We start from the raw sequence: 20,635 nt of genomic DNA, 5'->3' as shown, positions 1-20,635 counted from the left end.
GGGAATGGGCAATCGGTTAATATGCTTCGTGACCCGTGGATTTCAAATATTTCTCTTAATCATTGGCCTACTTACATTAATATGAATGTTGTTTCTGATGATTTAATTGTTGCAGAATTTATTACTCCATCCAAAAATTGGAATGTGGAGCATTTGACTGAATTTTTTCCAGCCGAGATGATGAGTTTAATCCTTTATTTGCCTATAGCAAAAAGACAATGCCCTGATCAGCTAGCTGGTTTGGAGCAATACGAATCAACCACAAGTGCCAGTAGGAGTTTGGACTCACCTTCCTATTCTGAATTTGGGATTAAATGTGAATGGATTTGGGAGCTGAAAGTGCAGGGGAGAGTTAAGAAATGTTCATGGAAACTGATTTGGAATCGATTGCCTTGTAGAAAACTACTGGCCATGAGGAATATTATTCCCATGAATGGTAAGGATTGTGATGTGTGTGGCACCACTGAGGACTGTGAGCATGCTGTGATTACATGGTCCTATGCTACTCTATGTGGGCAGCATCTTGCAAATAACTAGGCATAAGTTTCCAACCCAATACTAAGCAAGGTTTTCTTGATTTGCTGGCTGATCATAATCGGGTGGAAACAATAAAATCCATTGCTGCCTATGTTGGTTGGACGATATAGAACGCTCGTAATAAGCGTATATTTCAGCAACAAAGGCAACCTTCTATTCAATTTGTTCGCAAGGCTGTTGTGCTATCCAAGAAATTTCTCGGTATCATTAATGGTAATTCAAATACTCCATAGCAGTACTGGGGCAGTGGCTATACAAAATCCTCTTTTGGTATCATGGCTGCCTCCTCCTGCTGGACTTTTGAAAATTAACTTTGATGCCTCTGTAACCCTCTGGTGAGGAATGTTTTGGCTTGGAAAAAAGTATGCTTGCTTTGCTATATATATCCCATAATTTTTGCGAAGCTAACCAGGCTCCTGATTACATGGCCAATAAAGGCCTTTAGGGAAATATTATGTGGCAAGAAGGGGATGTATTAGATCCACCTTTTGCTGCTATTTTGGAGGCTGATGGGCTTGGTATCCATTTTCCTCGTCAATCACAGTGATGGCTGAATCAGAATATCTTAAATCTAATAGGAGAATTGGCCTGATGATTTTCTATGTATCCTTGAGGAGAGGCCTTTCTGCTGCTGATGGGTATGTAAGTATCCGAACTCTGTGTGAACTCCTATTTCTTTTTATAGTTGGCTGCTGCATCCATTGGGTTTCTAATCAACTAGCTGGTCAACTAAGCAAGTATGTGCAGATGGAACTATGGGTATATTGGACAAAGTTTTATACACAAGTTCTTGCTTGGAAACCTATACTGCGAAAATCTTATATAGCTGAATGGATTTATCTGCATATGGATTATTGGAAACCAAATTTTCTTACTCTTGTATCATGTTTCAGGCGTAGCTATGTGGTTGCTGTTTATAATCCAAATGGGAGTTTGTTTGTTTATCATCCAAATTGTTTATTCAGGGAGAATGATGATAATCTCTAACAAGAGGGGTTGGAAATGGATTTTCTTATTGATTACTTTATCATGCTGCTTTAATTCTGGTTATTTGGATGCTAAATGTGTTATATCAGAATACTGGCAAGGTTTTCTCTACAAAAATGATTGTCATGATGTTAATTCTTGGAGAAAGGAGAGGAATTATATAATGACTGAATGGGAAGGGCACCTTGTTTATCTTCTGTTACTGCTAATTGCTGATGATATATGTTCCCAGGTTAAATTTACTTCTAGAGATGAAGGGCCAGGCGAGGATATTTTGGGATGGCAGTGGATTTGGTGGCACATTTGGTTCTTCAGGTGAAGCAAATGATCAATGAAGAGGACTTAAAGGAATGTAATCGATTGTTGCTGAACTGCTGTGAGGTAGAATGGAGGTTGCTGAACTGCTCTGAGGTAGAATGGAGGATGGCCTTAGGAGATGTAAAGACGAATGCTTTGAAGGATTTCACATCTTCCAATATGTTACGGATTGAACATAATCTTGTGGAACGTGTGTGGGAGATGGCTATATGGGCTACAAAGGAGGATTTCTGAATGTATTAATATTTTATTGCTCCCTTTGGATTCTGACATTCCCTGTCAATTACGGTATTGGACTTGTGATCTCTCCCTTTGTAACAGTGTAAGTGTAATAGCTTATGTATGTATCCATGCTGTAGGTCACCATCTGCAACAACTTTATATCTCTATTAAGTTTTACTCCTCTTTCTACCACCAAAAAAAAAAAAAAAAAAAGAAAAGAAAAGAAAATTGGATATGAGCATATCAGAAACGCAATAGGAGATCCATCTGATTGGGTATGTCAGATTACAGATAATATGGTGATTTTTAAAAATTAATTATTTAAAAAAATAATTATAAAAGAAATAATTTTATTATATTTGATTAGTGAAAATTTTGTTTTAAAAAATAATATTAGAAAAAATTAATATGTTTGGTTGAAGATAATTCTATATAGAAATATAATCAAATTTCTAAATATATATATCAACGTAAATAATTTTTAATACCAAGATAACATTGTTACATTCAATCAATTTTTTTATAATAACTATAATCATGTAGTCCCTAATTCTATCTGCATCTTAATTTTTATGTAAAAATTTTTCATTGAATGAATTTAAAAAGATATCAAAACAAATTCAATATATTTTTACTATATTTTTTGAGCTTTATTTTTTTAATATTTTTATTATCATTAATATCTCATTATTAAAGATATTTTTATCAATTATGGATTATCATCATTTAAAAATTTATCAAATATCAATCTTCTATGATATTTATTTTATGTTCTCTCTCCAAAAAATAAATATAAGATCCACGAATTTTTTTAGTACTCTTCCTTTCATTTTTCACACCAAATATGAATTTATTTTCTCATACTAGATTAATCTCAATCAAATGGATTCTTAGTAATTCAGAAAAATCAGGCTTTTTTTTTTTCTGAAAGTTTGAGAATTTTTTCGTCTCGTTCATCGGCACTGCAATGCGTGACCTCCACAGCAATTGCATCTTTCCGGTTATGGTTCAACTTATGGGGAAAAGGAATTATGGCTGCATCGACCATCCTACCGCTACATTTTCTTCGCAATCCTTGAAGCTTTGTAGCTCAACCTCGATTTCATAATTCTCATGAAATCCATGGGTGGGTTTACCGTCCCTTTCTCGGGGGGGAAAAAGGGAAGTTCCATTCAATCCAGATCGCGCTTCAATTTTTGTTCGTTACTTGTAAGATACATGCCGAGTGCTAGCACATAACATAGGCTTTCCAGCCTCTTATCTTCCGGGAGAAAGAAAGGAGAGAAGCACATTTGTCAATATAACTATACTAAATAACAACCAAATTGACTATAAGAAATAATCACAATCACAGCCAACATCTCTCACACGCACCATACATAATCTCAGTTCATCTAATTCCAGCAACATGACACGTCCAAGAAAGAACCAAGAACCCCTTTACAGCTTAACAAGGACATTATGAGTTCATCATACAAATAACTTTGTTCCGTAACAGCTAGATAACAGCTAATGATAAGAGCAGCAACGTACATTTTGACACGACTGTACACATCTCAAATTTTGCCTTTTATCCGACGTCATTTCATTAACGTGCAATACTTTCTAATACAGACAACATTCCCAGAACCAACAACAGTCAGTCGCTGCAAACTCACCTAATCCCCCATCTTTAAGGTTCCACTCTTCCACCATCTGAAGCAGGGCCATCATGGTGTGCGCTAGACCCCTCATCCACAGCTCCAGGGCCTAGTGACAGCGGCCTCTCCTTATTCTCACTTGTGGAGTTTGAACCCTGTGGCATGGGTTGTGCTGCCCGTGCCCGAAGTGGTGGTTCAAAAAGCTTTCCAGCAACATCAGGTGGCGGCTGAGATGCATCTTCTCCTGGAAGCACGACAAGACCCTTCTCTTGAAGAGAGGATGGTTCGTTGTAGCATGTGCTCCACAAGGAGTCCACAAGTTGTCTCTCCTCCCTAGCAGCCCCAAGATCATCAGAGTTCATAGAGTTGATGCCCTCAATTCGGCTTTGGAGTACCTGTCTCAGCTCTTCTTCCGCTAATGCACTACCATTTCCTGATGTAGTGCAACGAGCTAGCTCTAAAAGACCTCCTAGAGCAGCTTCCCGCACACCTGAATCATTGCTGGAAGCTAGATGCATCATGAGCTGAGGGAATCCAAGTTCTGTAACGAGACTGCAGTCTGCGTTGTTTTCATGGAGCAGGTACTGAATCAGATTGAGAGCCTTCCTGATGAAATAATTTTGTTAGCAGCACAAACACAGATGACACATTATGAACCAGATCCAGTTTATTCAACTTCTCTCTAAATTAATGGAGATCCAAGATCTAGGCATCTACAAAGAAAAGCTAACTTCCACTCAACCACGATGTCCACAAACTCATTGACCTTCTCTAACCCCACTGTTTTTGTCACCTTTATGACTAATGAGAAAAATCTCGACTATGGTGCTTGCCTTGACTCAAAAAAAGAAAAAAAAGAAAGACTACTACTACTCATGATACCGTGCATCCAACAGCTCAGTTAATAGCCACATACTTCAGCCATGTAAAGGATCAAAGACAGGTACCTTTGAAATCTGACATTTTCTGAGTTCAGTGCATCCCTCAAAGCTGCATAGCCATTTGCCATACGAAATGCAGCAATCGCGGGCTTATTATGCCGAATCAATGCTGAATAACACATGAGAACACACTGAATTATCATTCTAGCAAATGCATATATAATGAAATCTAACAAATAATTCTATATTTCTGTTCTAAGCTTTTTTAAACAAAAAAGTAATATGAACAATGATAGGTACTTACAGGATAGTGCACCAAGAGCTTTTGTTCGTACAGTTATCTCAGGATCTGATGTGAAATTTGACAGGAGGGATTCTAGTCCATTAGCTTCCATTACAAGTTGTTGACTCTTGGGATTATTTTGCACAATGGTAGTTACAACTTCTGCAGCCTTTGCTCGAATACCAGCATGGGAATTTTTCAAGTAACCAAGTAGAGGAACCAAACCACCAATCGAGTGAAGATCTGTTGCATTCATAAAAAAGATACTATAGATAATGAGAAAACCTCAAAGATGTTCCTCGCAATACCTATATCACTCACCCAGAACAATTCAGTTAAAAATAGTCCACAAAACAAAGTTTCCATAAGCATTATACAGGATTCTAAATGTAAGGTTAGGGAAAGTTCATGAGAACAGATCTTTTTGGTAAAAATAGGAACAGAAAAGATATGCAGCAAACACAACAAAACAGTTATAATAACATATTATGTTTTACCAAGTCTCACTACTTCTCTGCGCTCTATAACTGGATAAGTTGTCATCATTCCATGCAAGAATTGGATATTCTTTGGCTTCTTTTGCTGTTTTTTGTATTCGGTTGATTATGTGCATTAAGAAATTCTCTGAAATTAGATTCTACTTGATCAATTTCACTCCTCTGAATTGAGGGTGATTCATATTTAAAATAAAATAGAAGCAAGAATCTGATGAGTCATTTCATGCTTAAGTATTTGCATAACAAGAATTCAGGTTCGATTAGAACTCAGAACAATCCCTAACTCTTCAGTTTACATTCACTAAAGCATTATACCAGCTAATCTATGGTTAGGCGTTTACCCAGACCATACATTATTAGGGAGAAATAATCTCTCGTTAGCTACAATCACAAAAGACTAGGGCCTGGGCAGATGTTTGCTAAAATTTTATCGCCTCAAGTTTGGAGCCACATTTAAATATCTTGATTCTGGCTATGACCAGTCAGATAAGACAATCAACGTAGTCATAGCAATTCACATCAAGAAGAATTGGAACAAGATATCATTAGTAATCAGATAAGGCAGCTACGCACTATTATGTTCACATTTCTTTCACTGAAGAAATATAAAGTGAATTAACCAGGATATTTAATTATGAATTTTAGAGATTTTGCACCATAAAGACTTGCGAGGCATTAAATGTAGAACCATCAACTTAAAAATGCAAATGTAGTATTCTTACAAGATAGAAGAAGATTTGACCGAGGATCAGAAAAATTAAGAGTTACTTATTAGTCATTTGGTCTTTTCTCTGAAAAAAAAAAAAAGGAGGGAAAACAAAAGTTACCACTAACAACATCAGGCATCTTCTCACATGTCCAGCCAATCCACCCATAAGCATGCAAACAGGCATGTGTATGCAGACCAAACAAAAAAGACAAGAAAACAATGTACAGAAGGGAAAGAAAAGACACTGCAAAATTTTACCATTAGCCATGTCGATAGATTCAACATGCTCTTGTAGCTCATCCAACATATCTGCAGAAATGGGTCGAATGGTTATTGACTGTCCAAAAAAATGAAGGAAAAAAAAAAAGGAAAACAACCATAAATGGTGTAGTAGATACAGAATAAAAATAAATGAATAAGCTAACATAATCCATTTTTAAACACCTATGGATGTCTGTTATGTTTAACATGTTTCAATCAATTTTAAACTTGATGTTCCCTCTAAATTAAACAAAAAATAAACCAACAGACCTAATGCCACCTCGCTGTCACTGATTTTTAAAGAGAACATTATTTTGACCTTCATCTTTTCAAGAAAAATGATTCTGATCCTCATCTATTAGCAGATACTACCTTTACAGAAAATTTAGTCATATATCTTCTACTGCCTTCATGGAAAAAAGATGAAGAATGGGATAGATAAAGGGATCCTGTCCTCTATGACCTCATCATAAAAAGTGCACTCCTTTTTCCACGTTACTATTTCCCTTAGGCTAAAAATAAAATAAATAAATAAAAAACAATTCACCATAATTTGTCCAAACTAGACCCTACTGAAAGGTGAAAACAGCATTTACCAAAAAAGAAGAGTGAAAATAGCCATCAGCGGGCCTTTCAGATCCTAACCTCCTTCTCATAAGACAATCAAGCTTCCCTTTCTATGGAATTGAACAGCATTGAAGAAATCACCTTCGATCTTCCACACAGACAACGAAAGTATCTTTCCATCAATAATACAGCAAAGCAAGGGATGCCTTAACCAAAATTAAGTTCCACTATGTCCATATCTAAAAACTGAAGGTTTTACCAACTTTCTTTTATACTCTCTATTTTTTTGGCTCAATAGAATATTTAATTTTTTGGATAAATGATTGCATCTGAATCAGATATGTTCTAAGAAATAAAGAATTGGCATGTTTCATGCCCATTAAGTGGAGGTAAGACTATACCAAGACAAAACCAACAATTGGATGCACGCCCTTCGAAGTGTTAAGTAATCATCTCTTGTTGAATCAGAAAAAGAGAAGTCTGTTAAAAACTAGTAATAAGTTAAGAAGGGAAATCTGATAAAATAACTCCTCACTTCCAGTAACCTTTGTTTTCACTTTCTTTCTCGGCACTCATGTTTGGCACTTCAATTTCCCATTACAACGCAGATAGACTCATGTAAAAGGGGAAAGGGTCCAGGGTTCAAGCCAAGTGGATAAACCCCTAAGTTCTTCATGCATGCCCCAAGCTACTAGGTAAATTTCTCAAGATCTACTTTCCTATTTTCTTCAGGGTATCTCTTCACCTACCCAAACTATAACACAATAAGTTGAGTACTTAATAATGAAACTAATAATATCCATAGAAAAAAGGCAATTAATCTCGGTGCATATAATGTACCTTCAATATTTTCTGGCATGACGCCCTGAGCCTCCAAAACGTCCTCTGGAGTATTCATAACAAGAGTAATCTCCTTCATTCGTTTAACAACATCAACCGTCTGGGCTTCCATCGCCTCCATGAACCACTTCCGATCCTCCTCACTGGCCACAAACAATTCAAACAACAAATATAAAAAAAAGTTCAAACACACACCAATCGATGTAAAAAGTTTTTAAAAAATCGAAAAAAACAATAACATTCACCAAAGCCACTTAAAAAAAAATTAAGAACAGGAAAAAGAAAAAAATTTGAACTTGAGGAAAAGAAAAATCTAATACACCTTAAACCTTCAACTAAAGAATAGGAAGCTAAGAATTAAACCCTAGAATACCTGAGATTGCGAGAGGGTTTGGTCCCATCGGTTTGAGCAAGGCTCCACTTGAGCAATCCGTCCCACTTCAAGCCGTCGTTCGCCATCGATCCTTATCCGTCGCGAAGAATCAAAAAGGAACGAATCAAACGATCTCTTCCTCCCTCCTCTCTATGAAACCCTTCCTTTTATTTTTTTTTAAAACCTCTGAAGCGAAGCCAGCGAAAGGAAGGGTCTCGAATTATAGGGCGAATAAAATCGGATAATTGCCGCTAATCCCCGAAATCGGGAGACTGGAGGACGTATGCCGTTTGATCAAGATCAAACGGCTCTACGTTAACTTCCACGATCGCGATCGTTAAATTGCTAGAGCTTCAGCGAGCGATCTGATGATGCCTTCCTCCCACGGGTTTCCGTAGGACCATGACGCCGATCTACGCCAGCTAACAGACCTCCTACAAAACCGTTATTCTCCGTTAGAAGGAAAAATTAAATAATATATTAGCATGGAATCAGCTCACTTAGAAATGCAACGCTACTTGTTTATGAGACCCCATGAAGGCAGAAAACAACAGACCATAACAAACATATAATACTATTTATTGCGGCAGAAATTCATCCTGTGATTGAATTGCCTGGAGTTTAACGATGAATGCAGGACTATGATGGCCAGACGATGGCAGCAGGATCTACAAAAAAAATCTACGATTGGAATGGACTCTGATGGAGACCTAGATATTTTTCATACCTTAAAGATCTCCGTGGGCTTTTATTTATAAGTGAGACTAAAGAATCGTGAAAAAGAAGGTCTTGACTTATTAGGCGAGATACGGCTATCATCTCCTGCTTTATCGGGAGATATATATTTGTTATCTCTTGTCTCATCGAGAATGTTGGCTCAAATGGTTAACTTTAACTTATCAGATGAGATATGTCCATTATTTTCTTCCTTATCTGCTCTGTAACCAGCTGTCATGTTGTGGTAGTTTGAATTTAAAAAGATGCGGAGAATTTTCAGATCAAATCAAATCCGACAAGATGACCTCGGATCGACCGACAGCATGGCTGGCAAGGGTGTCTTTATGATGTTGGAAACTAGGATCGATAGTCAAAGTCGAGATCGATGGCCGAAGTCAAGAAGCTAATAGTACCATCCAAGATAGTTCGATCGGAAGATAGAATTGGCAAAGTCCAAACTTGTTTGGATCTTTCACTTGCCTCATATCTTCAGCTAATACGAAATCATCCACAACATAAGCCTCCTACTCCTGAATTTAAGTCAGAGTTGATTGGGACGAAGGGAGTATATTAAGTCGAAGCTGTCGAAGATATGGGGCGCATGCTTCTGCTTCAATTTGATCGCTGAGGTCTTCGTAGGATCTGCTTGCTGAAAAATGAGGGATCTTCGATCTTCGTTGGCTCTGCTCACTGAAAAGTGAGGGACCTTTGGTCTTCATAGGCTTTGCTCACTAAAAAGCGATGAGCTTTCGGAGTTCCTTATAGGTTAGCCCCTACTTCTTAGTCGCCAAAGTCTTCGACCCAGATAACTTAGAGTTCGTTGGCTTCACTCTATTTGTCCATGGGCAAAGAGCGCCATTGGACCGCTTTCATTGTGGCCACCTTCGTCGAGGGGACGAGACATCCGACATCACGACTAATTCATCGTTGAGGGAACGAATTGTCCTTCTCGTGGCTATATCCATTCGGAGACGAAGCACCTTCGAGAAACTTTTGGCTATATTCGTCTAGAGACGAAGCGCCTTCAAAGAACTCTTGGCTATATTCGTCTGGAAATGAAGCGTCCTTCTCGTGGTTATATTCGTCCGAAGATGAAGCTTCTTTGAGGAACTCCTGACTATATTCGTCCGAAGATAAAGCGCCTTCGAGAAACTCATGTCTATATTCGTCTGGAGATGAAGCACCTTCGAAAAACTCCTAACTATATTCGTCCGGAGATGAAGAAGGAGCCCTCCTTATCAAAGCAGAGACCCCCCCCACTAGCAGAGAGATATACCATCAATTATCGTTACGTCTTTTTATAGTATAGAAGGATCGAAAAAAAGAGAGAGAAAGATGGACTCTGGCTTTAGAACAAAGAACAAGAAAGCCAATGATAAAACGAAAAGAGTTAGGAATGACAGAACAAAGGAAAAGATCAAAAAAATGAAAGAGCTCGACAACAAAAGAATGGATAGGAAGCCTAAGTCCGACTTTGAAAGTCTCTTCATACAGGCCAATTCTATTAGGAGGAGGACTGCCAACCTTACCATTAGGCCAAGAACACTCTAATTCGAAGGCAGTCAGGATTCCATTTGGGACACAGATAACACTCAGGTCCTCCGTGCCCACTTTGGATCCAATTGTGTCAGGAACGAAGAGGGATACAACACCGTGCCCTTCACCCACACCGATGGGAGCTTTCTTCGAAGAGGAAGATAATCCGAAAGATCAGTTCTTATTAAGACTCTCGAAACCTGCCATTAGGAGATGCAAAGAAAAGAACAGAAAAGAAAATGGATGCAGAAAGAAGGATGATCGGACTAAAGAAACAAAAGAAGGAAGGAGACCAACCTACGGTGACACAAGAGATGAGGACAATGATTCCGTAGGAAGTAAAGACGACAATTCCAAGAGAAGCTGCTGGCGATCGAAAAAGCTCTCGGAACAAGGAAGAGAACCAGAGGAGAAAAAGAAAGATTTGGAAGAGTTTGAAAGCATGAAAGAAGAAGGTAGGAAGCACAACCTCCTTTATAGGCACAGAAGATCAGAATTATCCAAATATCAAATCCTGTCTAACCATCTCATGACTAACACTTGGCACAATTCTATTGACGTACGGACACACCAGTCGGCCCATTAATGATTTGTGCAGGAAACAAGACATATCACTTTTTGAATTCCACCAACCACCTCTTGGTCATGATTATTCATTGATATGACCGTTCACTCCACCCAAGGATCACAAACACCATTTCGACGAGAAGAACAGCATGTCTTCGACGAGTCAAAACTCATGGACTCCCTTCGTCCACATCAAAATCAAGAGTAGAGGATATGTGTTGGGAAAAAATTTATCATCCAGACCGAAGACATGGATTATTGAAAAGGTAGGTGATATCATATGCAAGGCTGATATGACGGCACAGTCAGGGATGGAAGTGTTCAATCCCAAAAGAGTGTGTTTCTCCTGTACCGTAAAAGAACCGTTTGAAGTCTTCGGCCCCTAATGATCTTTGACTCCTAATACTCCCCCTAAGCAGAACACCCAGAATCAGCCATTCCTAACTTCGGCCTCATCCTAACTTTGGTCTCAAGCCTATCTCAATCTTCATGGTAGCTAATATCCGACATCTGTCCAAGATGTGTAGACAATCGGACACCTGAACTGGCCGATCTCCAACTTCAGCCGCAGGTGTGCTTCAACCCTCATCGGTCTTATCTCACTGAACGCAATTGGTTCCAACCGCTTCTTTCCTTCGGCACCTGCCTCCATCGGACCACGCCGAAGCCTCAACAAAAAAAACTAGTCTAATCCAATCAGCACCCTTATTTCAAAATTCAAAAGCACCCACGACATTTATTTGGCTCCAGAATAAATAAGACAGGTGTAACCATCTGATCTTAAAAATTTTGATCAAAAATCTTACCATATCGCACCTAAATCTGTCACGTAATCTGCCTAAAACGGCTCTCCAACCCTCGCTTATAAAAAACCTCTAGAGAACCTTCAAGGTACGCGCGTACAATCTCTTAACACTCCTTCTTACATGTTTCTTCAGATTTCTGATTTGAGCATCGGAAGATCCCCACTGAAATCCACTCCAATCAAAGATTTTTCTTGTAGATTCTGCTGCCATCATCCAACCGTCGCAGTCCTGCACTCGCTACCAAATTCTAATCGATCCGACTTCAAGATGAATTTCTACCACAACACTATTATCTTACCAAATCACTATGCATCAATTAAATAATTCTTCTTCTAAATTGGCATGAAGATTGCGATCTTAAAATATCTATTTTTTGAGATAAATTATGAAAAAGAAGCTATTATCATCGTATTGCCGCTGTTGTGACAACATAGGAGTTAAATAAATATCATTATTAATACATAACAAAAACAGGAGCCCATAATAGTAACGAGGCTGTTAGTTTGAACCTTCATCAGCCTGCGCTTTAAGCAAAATTCATAATGATGCAAAGGTCTCCAACATCAATGGAAGCAAAAGCTCTGCTTTTGATGAATGGAGTTTCCACTGACTTTCAAGGAATTCTGTCCCCGATTCTTCAAAAACCTAGAGCTTACATAGAAGAAAAATTTATCAAACAAGCCCAAGGAGAAGTTAATTTGTCTGGGATCATCTTTGCATCCCCGGTACACCACTGGATATTATGAGAATAGAATGATATTGGCTACCGAAAGTGCTTCTTAACAAATTTCCAGCCGACCGTAACCACCCACCCAAAATGACGAGTAATGTTATGGGCTCTACTCAGTTACCCAGTAAGGTCATCAGCTTGGGAGACAAGGGGGCAGTCAAACCATGATATGCCACATTAGGGGGAGACTAACAAGAAAGGTATGGCATTTTTTTTTCCAAAAACAATTTGCAACCAAAATAATTTTAGCTTTAACACATGTTCATTGGAGCAGCTAGTTGGCACAAGATACACACAAATGGCTGCCATGGATGATGTATCCTACCATGTTTATTAACACGCGAAAGGAAGTTTGCCAAGCAATAAGCCATGCAGAACGTTCCTCTCTCACTCTCCGTCAATAATTGGCACGTAAATTGCAGCAGACTGGACTTAAGGTAATTATAGCTATCGTCTTATAGGAGACTAGGTTATTGCGTACCCTGATGGCCGGAGTTAAAATACAAGTTGCTTGTTTACTCTAAAACATGGTATTCTGGTGCCATACATAGAACAAAATCAAACCAAAAACGGCATACTCAGGAAATTAATAACATCCTTATGTCCGAAATTGAGTACATGCAACTAATTAAGGTGACCACATGCTAGGTGATAACATCGAGAAAATTCATCTATATATGCTGCCAATGGATACTTTCACAAAGAAGTGCTTAGAGAAAATGAAACAGATGAACATACAGTATAACTCTTTTTATCTTAGGCTGAAGCTAGGAGATGTATTAAGTTTGTATACCCATGAAACAAGATTCCATTACATGCAACAAAGGCAGGTAAGTCTGAAAAAACCAAGTTCGCAGGTAATGAGCTCAAAATCCAAGCTATTAACACAAAAGCAGCCAGGCCAGGTAGACAAGAACCAAATGAGAGTTTCAAGAGTTTAAATAGAAGAATTTTCGATAGAAAATACCAGTGAAACTAACATAAGAGAAAAAGCATTAAGACTTGGATATGATTCATAAAACACCGGCGGCAATATAGCAATATAAAACTTCGGAGAAAATCATGAGCTAAATAAAACCAAAGGCTTAACCATAAACAAGTGAATGGCATGTGAAAATTGTTTATAATGTACTATAAAATCCATGAGTAATAAAAAAAAAAAACCAAAGAGAATTAAGATTCTGCTAAGTCCTAAACAACTGACAGCTCTCCACGTCGCTACATTTGTACAGTCATGCTACCATATGCATCTTTCCTTTACCATCTCTTTACACCCATAAAAGCTTGTACAGACATTAATCTCCCGTGCAGGGGCAGCAGGTATACTAACCTTCTGAGCCTCAGGCTTGGCATATAAACTATAACCTCAAACTACAGAATGTACAGTTTTCCAGTACAAGCAACATTTTTATTCCCAGCCAGCTTGTACCTGCCCATTAAATAGATAAAAGGAGTTCACACTAGCCTCAGTTAGCTGTACAACTTCGTTCCTATGCCATCTAAGAGGAATATGAGGACTGCAGTCCAATCCTCCTTTCTGTGAAGGAAAGAAAAACCCGTTAGACTGGTCAATTATTAACGACCCTGTGGGAGATTAAAGGAGGCACTAAAAATATAAATGCAAGGATCAGTTCATGGAAACAGAACCACCATCACTCTATATGCAAAACTCATGTAGACAAGATGGAATAGGAAGCATACACTCCTGAAGACACATGATTGACTTAAACTTAGGGTGCCTATGTAATATCCAATAGGTGGCCTTTCTTTTGAGCACAAAGGGAAATATAGATTTTACCAAGTGATAGGAATAGTAGAGAGAAGTATGCCTTACCCCCAGCTGCAACAAGTTTCTCTACACGAGCAACTATATGCTTTCCGTAAGTATATTTCTTCAGTGCATTCAAGTGGACCTTTATTCGTGAAAGGATCAACTCACGTTGCTGATCATCACAAGTCTCCAATACTTTCTGTACAACATAGTTAGCAAATTGATCTTTCATCATGGCCTGCCACCCACACACAGAAAAGGGGGAGCATGTAAGTGAGATGCCTAAATGTTCCAGCAAACAAGTATCTCTTTTCTCTTTTCATCCATGAATAGTTATCAACCGAAAATGCTTTTTTACATTAGCAGGAAAGGGTTCTTAAATTACAAGAAGCAAACCATACATTACTAACTTTCATTACATGATTATCTCCAAATAGAGGTTTTTCCTTTCTGTTGTTGATAGGTAGCGACAACAACATTCAGTGAACTATAACCAAACTATTCGAACTGATTGGGATGACAGTTTATCAGTCCGGATTTGTAAAATGAAAATTTTGATCAAATCACAGCAAACTGACTTGTATTGAACTCCACACAGCACAATTATTCAAAAATCTCAGACTATTCAGACCAGCCAGTGTGTTCACAGTTCAAGATAAGTAGCACGCAACCATGATGCTATTATGTTTTAATCCCACATATATTATGCGATCTAGTTTCCTTTGTTTCTCATTTTCTGAGCATCTAAAGCACGAACTGCAGTATATCTGTAACTTTGAGACTTTAAAGTGCTAAATATTTGTCCATTTCTCGTAACTTTTTCTCCCTTCTTTTTTCCAGTATAGATACAGCATGATTCGGCAAAAGGCATTATTCACAGTTTACACATCTTGTAGGAAAGCAAAGGTTTTAATGAGAATGACAAAATCATCCTAAACTGCAAAGGATCAGTCAACTTTAAAACATATGGAAATTCAAATATTGTATGAAAACAATGATGTAGTATATGCATAAGAGGAAGTCAGGGTATGCTCATAATGTGTCGCTTGCAAAAGTGCAACCAATAAAGGGTGTCTTATAGCTTTTTACTGCATGAACAAGAAAAAAGTGGAAATTTCTCACGGCATAGGGAAATGGTAAAGTGAAGCCATTAACGCTGTAGCTACAAGACAAGCTCAACACAGGGCAGGCAGAACTGGATCTCATGCCATAGTTTTCCAGGAAAGATGGATAATGTTACCATAACCATATCATAACTCATAAAAAAAGACAAACAACAAACCTGGAGTGGCTCATTTTCATCAGTGGAGCCAAGCATCTCATTTACCAAAATTTGACGTTCTTCAGGGCCACCAAAAGTCAAACACTTCTCAACAACATTTGATGCAAACTTCTGTTGGCTCATCTGAACTATCTGTCCAGCTAATTTCTTGATAATGGCAGATCGCTCGTGAGGTTTTCCATGCTCCAATACATGCTGTTACAATTCAAGCAACATGGAAGTGAGGAGATCCATAATAGTGTTGGGTTCCGGTGACGCAGCGGAATATAAATTTCAAAAATTTTTACATGTATTCAACAATTGAAAACAAGTTTAACAATTAAACTAGACTACCGGAACACAAAACCCTAGGAACACCTTGATGATTACAATCAAACAATACAAGCATGTATAACAAAAAGAGATTAGAAGCCATATACCAACATGAAGACGATGATCTGGTAATCATGAGATCTCCACAAAACTCCAAAGTAGAAGCCCTCCAACGGTGATCCACACAAGACTGATCAGGATCCTTTTCAATTCGACGTAGTGCTGCAGCCTTTTTCGCAAGTTCACTGCCGATCGTCCTTCACAAAAACGGATTGCACCACTGCTTGTATGCCTTCGAGACCTCCACTAGGATCACTCTAGAAACCATTTTCCAAATGATCTCACCACATAAAAATCAAATTAGATGTTCAATATTTGAACAATCTGATTTTAGGACAAGCATCACATGCTTTCCTTTTCCTCTTCTCTTCCTTTCTATTTTTCTCTCCCTTTTCTTTGTCTTTTTCTTTTCAGATTTTTTCTATATTTTCCTCATCTAATCCCACGCCTAAAGCCCTCTTGGATCACATTATATCCCATATGGGGCGCCCCTTATATAAGGTATAAAGGGGCGCCACAAATGTTTCCAAGGGACGCCAACTCTTGGCATCCCTTATCCCTTACACGCTAAAAATTAATTTTTGCGTGGAAATGGAATAAGAAGAGGTTAATAAACAGAAGGACTCCTCTGCGTACAAAAATCAAGACACCATCTCATGGCGCGTGGGATAAGGGAATGGGCGTGAATTCAAGAGTCCAAAATAATAATGACTCTTCCATATTCAATGCACAAAAACAAGGGGTGACCATTTATTTTGTGGCGTGTGAGTTCCTTTCCAGAAAAGGACTCCTTTTCCACGTCCATACATCCCAAGGGTCCATCTCATGGCACAAAAATCAAAGGAAGGAGTGAAATATGGAAAGGAATTTAAGAGTAAACCAGAAGGACTTCTCTTGAACGCACAAAATAAATGGGCGTGCCATTATTTGGCGTGGAGGAAGTTGATCACTTATGGAACTCTTCCATAAAAATCAAATAAGCCACCTATTTATTTGTAGATTCAAACCTAATCACATTAGATCAAGACAACAAGTCAAGGGTTAGCACAAACACCATTGTACTGAACCCAATTGGGAACTTGAGTTGATTCATGTGCTAGCAATTTAATTAATCTATTGGATTTACAATAAATCCAAATAAATTAGACCAAGACCAAATTCCTATTGTGTGTGACCCATTGAGTTCCAAATCTAGCCAGCAGTGGACTCTGACTCTCAACGTAACCCTAATCCGATCAGATTAGGTCAGCTCAAAAATCCCAATCAACTAGGACTCTTCCTAATTAATTCTCGAATTAAACTCTTTTAATTCTGATGAGTCCACAAGTCAAGATTGATGTCTAGCAACGTATCGTGACTATCTGAAAGATTTAAAATTTGATAAAAATATCAAAATTACCCTTCCGTGGCGAGTTATCGTGCAATTCAATCCTTCGATCACACATCCTAGACAGACCATGGGCATAGAAACATATCAAGTCCAAATACCTATCCATATGTATCTCGATCCAATGATGATGACTCGATTGATGAACCAGTAGAAACATTTTCTACTGTTCATCCCTGCTCTGATCAAAGACTCTCAGAGTCATCATCCTATGAGATCACATAGGATGTTCTCCTACAAGGAGTGACCGATTCCTTATTGACCACTCACAACCTCCATGCACACTTCACTATACCCAGAATATCCCACACACATCTCAAAGTGGCATGCTAGGGAATAAACCAAAGTAAGGATATATATACATAAAATACCATGGTGATCTCAAGTCAAAGGATCACTTGCACCACTCCCATAGAGAACCATCTGTCGACATGCTGTAAGACTCCATCAGATGTTCTTCGTGTGGATCAGTTCAGTGAACTCATTCTCTAATGAGCACCTACATCTTTGTATTAGTATCACCACACAAGTAATTGTGAGATCAATCACCCTCTCCATCGAGCATACATAGGATGTACCAATCTTACCGATATCATCGATCTCCGACTCGATGATCTAATGACTGAAAATATTTTAGATTGGAGCTATCAAGATTTTAGGTCTCACTAGCATGATCTCATCATGATCCTAAAATCATTACTCTAATCTATGGGGTTTATCATAATCATAAAAATATGATGCAGCAAATGATAAAACATAATATCTCATAAATAAAAATAACTAATGTCATGCAAATGAGTAGAAAAAAAATACAGAAAAGTCCCTTCACATTACCCATGCGATTGGCTTGTAGGGCACTATTTTTTCAACTTCAACTTGCACTTAAGCCAATCGCCCCGTACCTGATGCCCATGCAATCAAGGTGACGAACACACTGCTGCTGTGTTAAGGCTTAGTGAATTTGTCTATTATACTATTCTTTATATGAACTCATTTTATGATCAAATCATGAATGAGGTGAAAATGCCTTAGGATGTGCGTGAGTTTCTGATGAGACCACACCCAACTCAGTGATGAACCCTTTCATCAGACAACTTTTCTTAGCAATCTTTACTAACAGCATTTAACTGAATCAAATACAGTTTGCTGTTTGGAACTCTTCCAATTCACTGCTCCTCTAGTACTTCTCAAGTACTTTGAGAATGCTTTTCACAGTTTTCAAAAGATCCTATCATGGATCTGTCTGAAATCAATGATTATGCACAAGGCATAAATCACATCAGGCTTGGTATATTGAATATAAACACTTTTACACCCATTCATGTTGAACCCCTTCAACATAAAATCCATGTACCTAGACTGGGACAAGCCTAGCATCCACTTACATCTATGACTATAGATGCCAAATATATTGGATGCTACACCTAAGTCTTTTCCATGAAAACTTTTATGATAAGCATGTCATTGATCGAGCGCAATATTGAGACTACCTTCCCAATATGCTGTATATCATTCACATACAAAAATTAAAAAGTTAGTGAGACTTCCACTTGTCTTCTTGCACACACTTGGTTCATCCATATTTTGATAAAATCAAACATTTTGACTATCTCATCAAAAATAGAAGTACCAACTCCTCAATGCCTGCTTTAATCCATAAATGGATTTGCCCTCCCACTTGAGACAAACTCTCTAGATGGTGTGCGGTTATAGCAAGCAAAAATCCGGATTGACATTCCTGTTAGCAACTAATTGGGTCATACTCATAGGTGCTTCAATCATAGTCCATACTTAGTTGATGTACAGAAAGTTCATTTTGAATTTCATAGTTTCAAACCATCTGTCAGAGTCTCTACTCATGACTATTTCTGAATAGATCAAGAAAACATCATTCTCAATAATGTATGGTGTATCGTCATTCTCAATGACAAACCCATATTTTAAGTGGTACATTACACACTCAGTTTGACTTTCGATGAGGTGTGTTTTATGGTTGTGCCTTATCAATGAGCACATCTGATCGAGGATCAACTTATGGACACTCCACAGATTATGATAGGATAGTTCAAGATCTTGAACTTTTCAAGTTCAATATCCTCCTACTGTCCCCTTCTTAGAAATTTTTTTTTTTCAAAAGATGGCATACCTACTGACAAAACACCTTTTGTCCAGTAGAGTAGTAGAAATAGTATCACATACTACTCTTAGGATAACCTATAAACTTATATAAATCTGATTTAGCACAAAACTTATGTACATCAATTCTTTTCACATAAGTTGGACAACCTGCCTCTTCCTTTTTCATATCTCATATAGAGTGCTAGTAACAGATTTTAATGATATCTAATTCAAAACATATGCAGTAATTTCTAGGACATATCTCTAGAATGAGATAACAAGATTTGTGAAACATATTAAGAAACACACCATATCATATATAGAGTGTCCATCTCTGGATCGAGATATTATTAGTCTTCGAACATCCATATGTTCGAGACCTAATACTTTGCTTGCCTTTTCCCATGTCCAGTAAATGAGATCTTGATCATTTTATCCATGAGACAAGATTTACAAGTTATATATGATTCAGAATCATACAGAACAATAAGCTCTTCTTTGTATTACTTGTTTATCTTTGACTCACAAAAATAGCCAAGTTGGCAAAGCCAGAGATATGTGACCATTATATATTCTTTTCTTATTCTCATCAATATGAAGAACAACATCATTGAGTGATAGAAACATAAGACCATTATCATAAATCCATAGCCATAAAATTTACCAAAAGGAGAGTAACTTTTACTCTTTACATTAATTTCAAAATCATGCTATAACAACAAAGGAATTGAAATAATGATTCTGATAAATTTAGGCATATAACAACAGTCTACTAGTTTCTAAACTTTGTTAGGAGGTTATATGAATAAGTTCCTACAGCTTTAGCATGAATGGACGGTCCATCATTGCCAAAAAACATATAATCACAACACTTCAGCTTTATAAATCCAGCAATGCTTTACATAAGTGGAACCTATATAAAGTATCACATATCCAAAATTCTAAAGCTGAAACACTCAATGATATATTAGTTTGTATCGCATACAAACCATTAGCAAATGCAACCTTTTGCATCCTGCTACTGCTTCACATTTGCAAGACAACTCTTACAATTTATCTCTAATACTCATCATTACTGTAATGATAATAAATACCCATAGTAAAGACAATCTTCATCTTTTTCTTCTAAGAAATACTAAAGAAAGAATCCAGAAGAGTTAGTAGGATCAAATCCTGGATTAACTCACTATCCATGATAATGACTTAATCATAGAATTAAGTTAATCAGGATACA

General features: G+C 37.7%; 2 protein-coding genes across 2 annotated transcripts in view; both read right to left on the bottom strand.

Annotated features, from left to right (window-relative positions):
* Positions 1-3,440: 3,440 nt before the first annotated feature.
* LOC105045627 (hsp70 nucleotide exchange factor FES1) lies at positions 3,441-8,327 on the bottom strand. The gene is made up of 6 exons (XM_010923981.4): positions 8,116-8,327; positions 7,743-7,885; positions 6,333-6,383; positions 4,890-5,111; positions 4,652-4,754; positions 3,441-4,310 (listed from the first exon to the last, which is right to left on the bottom strand). Exons 1-6 carry the CDS (start codon positions 8,199-8,201, stop codon positions 3,737-3,739), a joined length of 1,179 nt encoding a protein of 392 aa, XP_010922283.1. The 5' UTR covers positions 8,202-8,327; the 3' UTR covers positions 3,441-3,736.
* Positions 8,328-13,563: 5,236 nt separating this feature from the next.
* LOC105045628 (pumilio homolog 2) overlaps positions 13,564-20,635 on the bottom strand; it is a 34,977-nt gene continuing 27,905 nt past the window's right edge. Inside the window, exons 7-9 of the mRNA XM_010923982.4 lie at positions 15,525-15,719; positions 14,306-14,480; positions 13,564-14,008 (exon numbers count right to left, since the gene is read on the bottom strand). Of these exons, the coding sequence (XP_010922284.1) occupies positions 13,971-14,008; positions 14,306-14,480; positions 15,525-15,719 (408 nt within the window). The 3' untranslated portion in view covers positions 13,564-13,970. The remainder of the gene's footprint in view (positions 14,009-14,305; positions 14,481-15,524; positions 15,720-20,635) is intronic.

Source organism: Elaeis guineensis, chromosome 5 (genome assembly GCF_000442705.2).
Source record: "Elaeis guineensis isolate ETL-2024a chromosome 5, EG11, whole genome shotgun sequence".
NCBI lineage: Eukaryota > Viridiplantae > Streptophyta > Magnoliopsida > Arecales > Arecaceae > Elaeis > Elaeis guineensis.
Note: the sequence above shows the minus strand (reverse complement) of the source record. Positions and strands in the feature narration are given on the sequence as shown.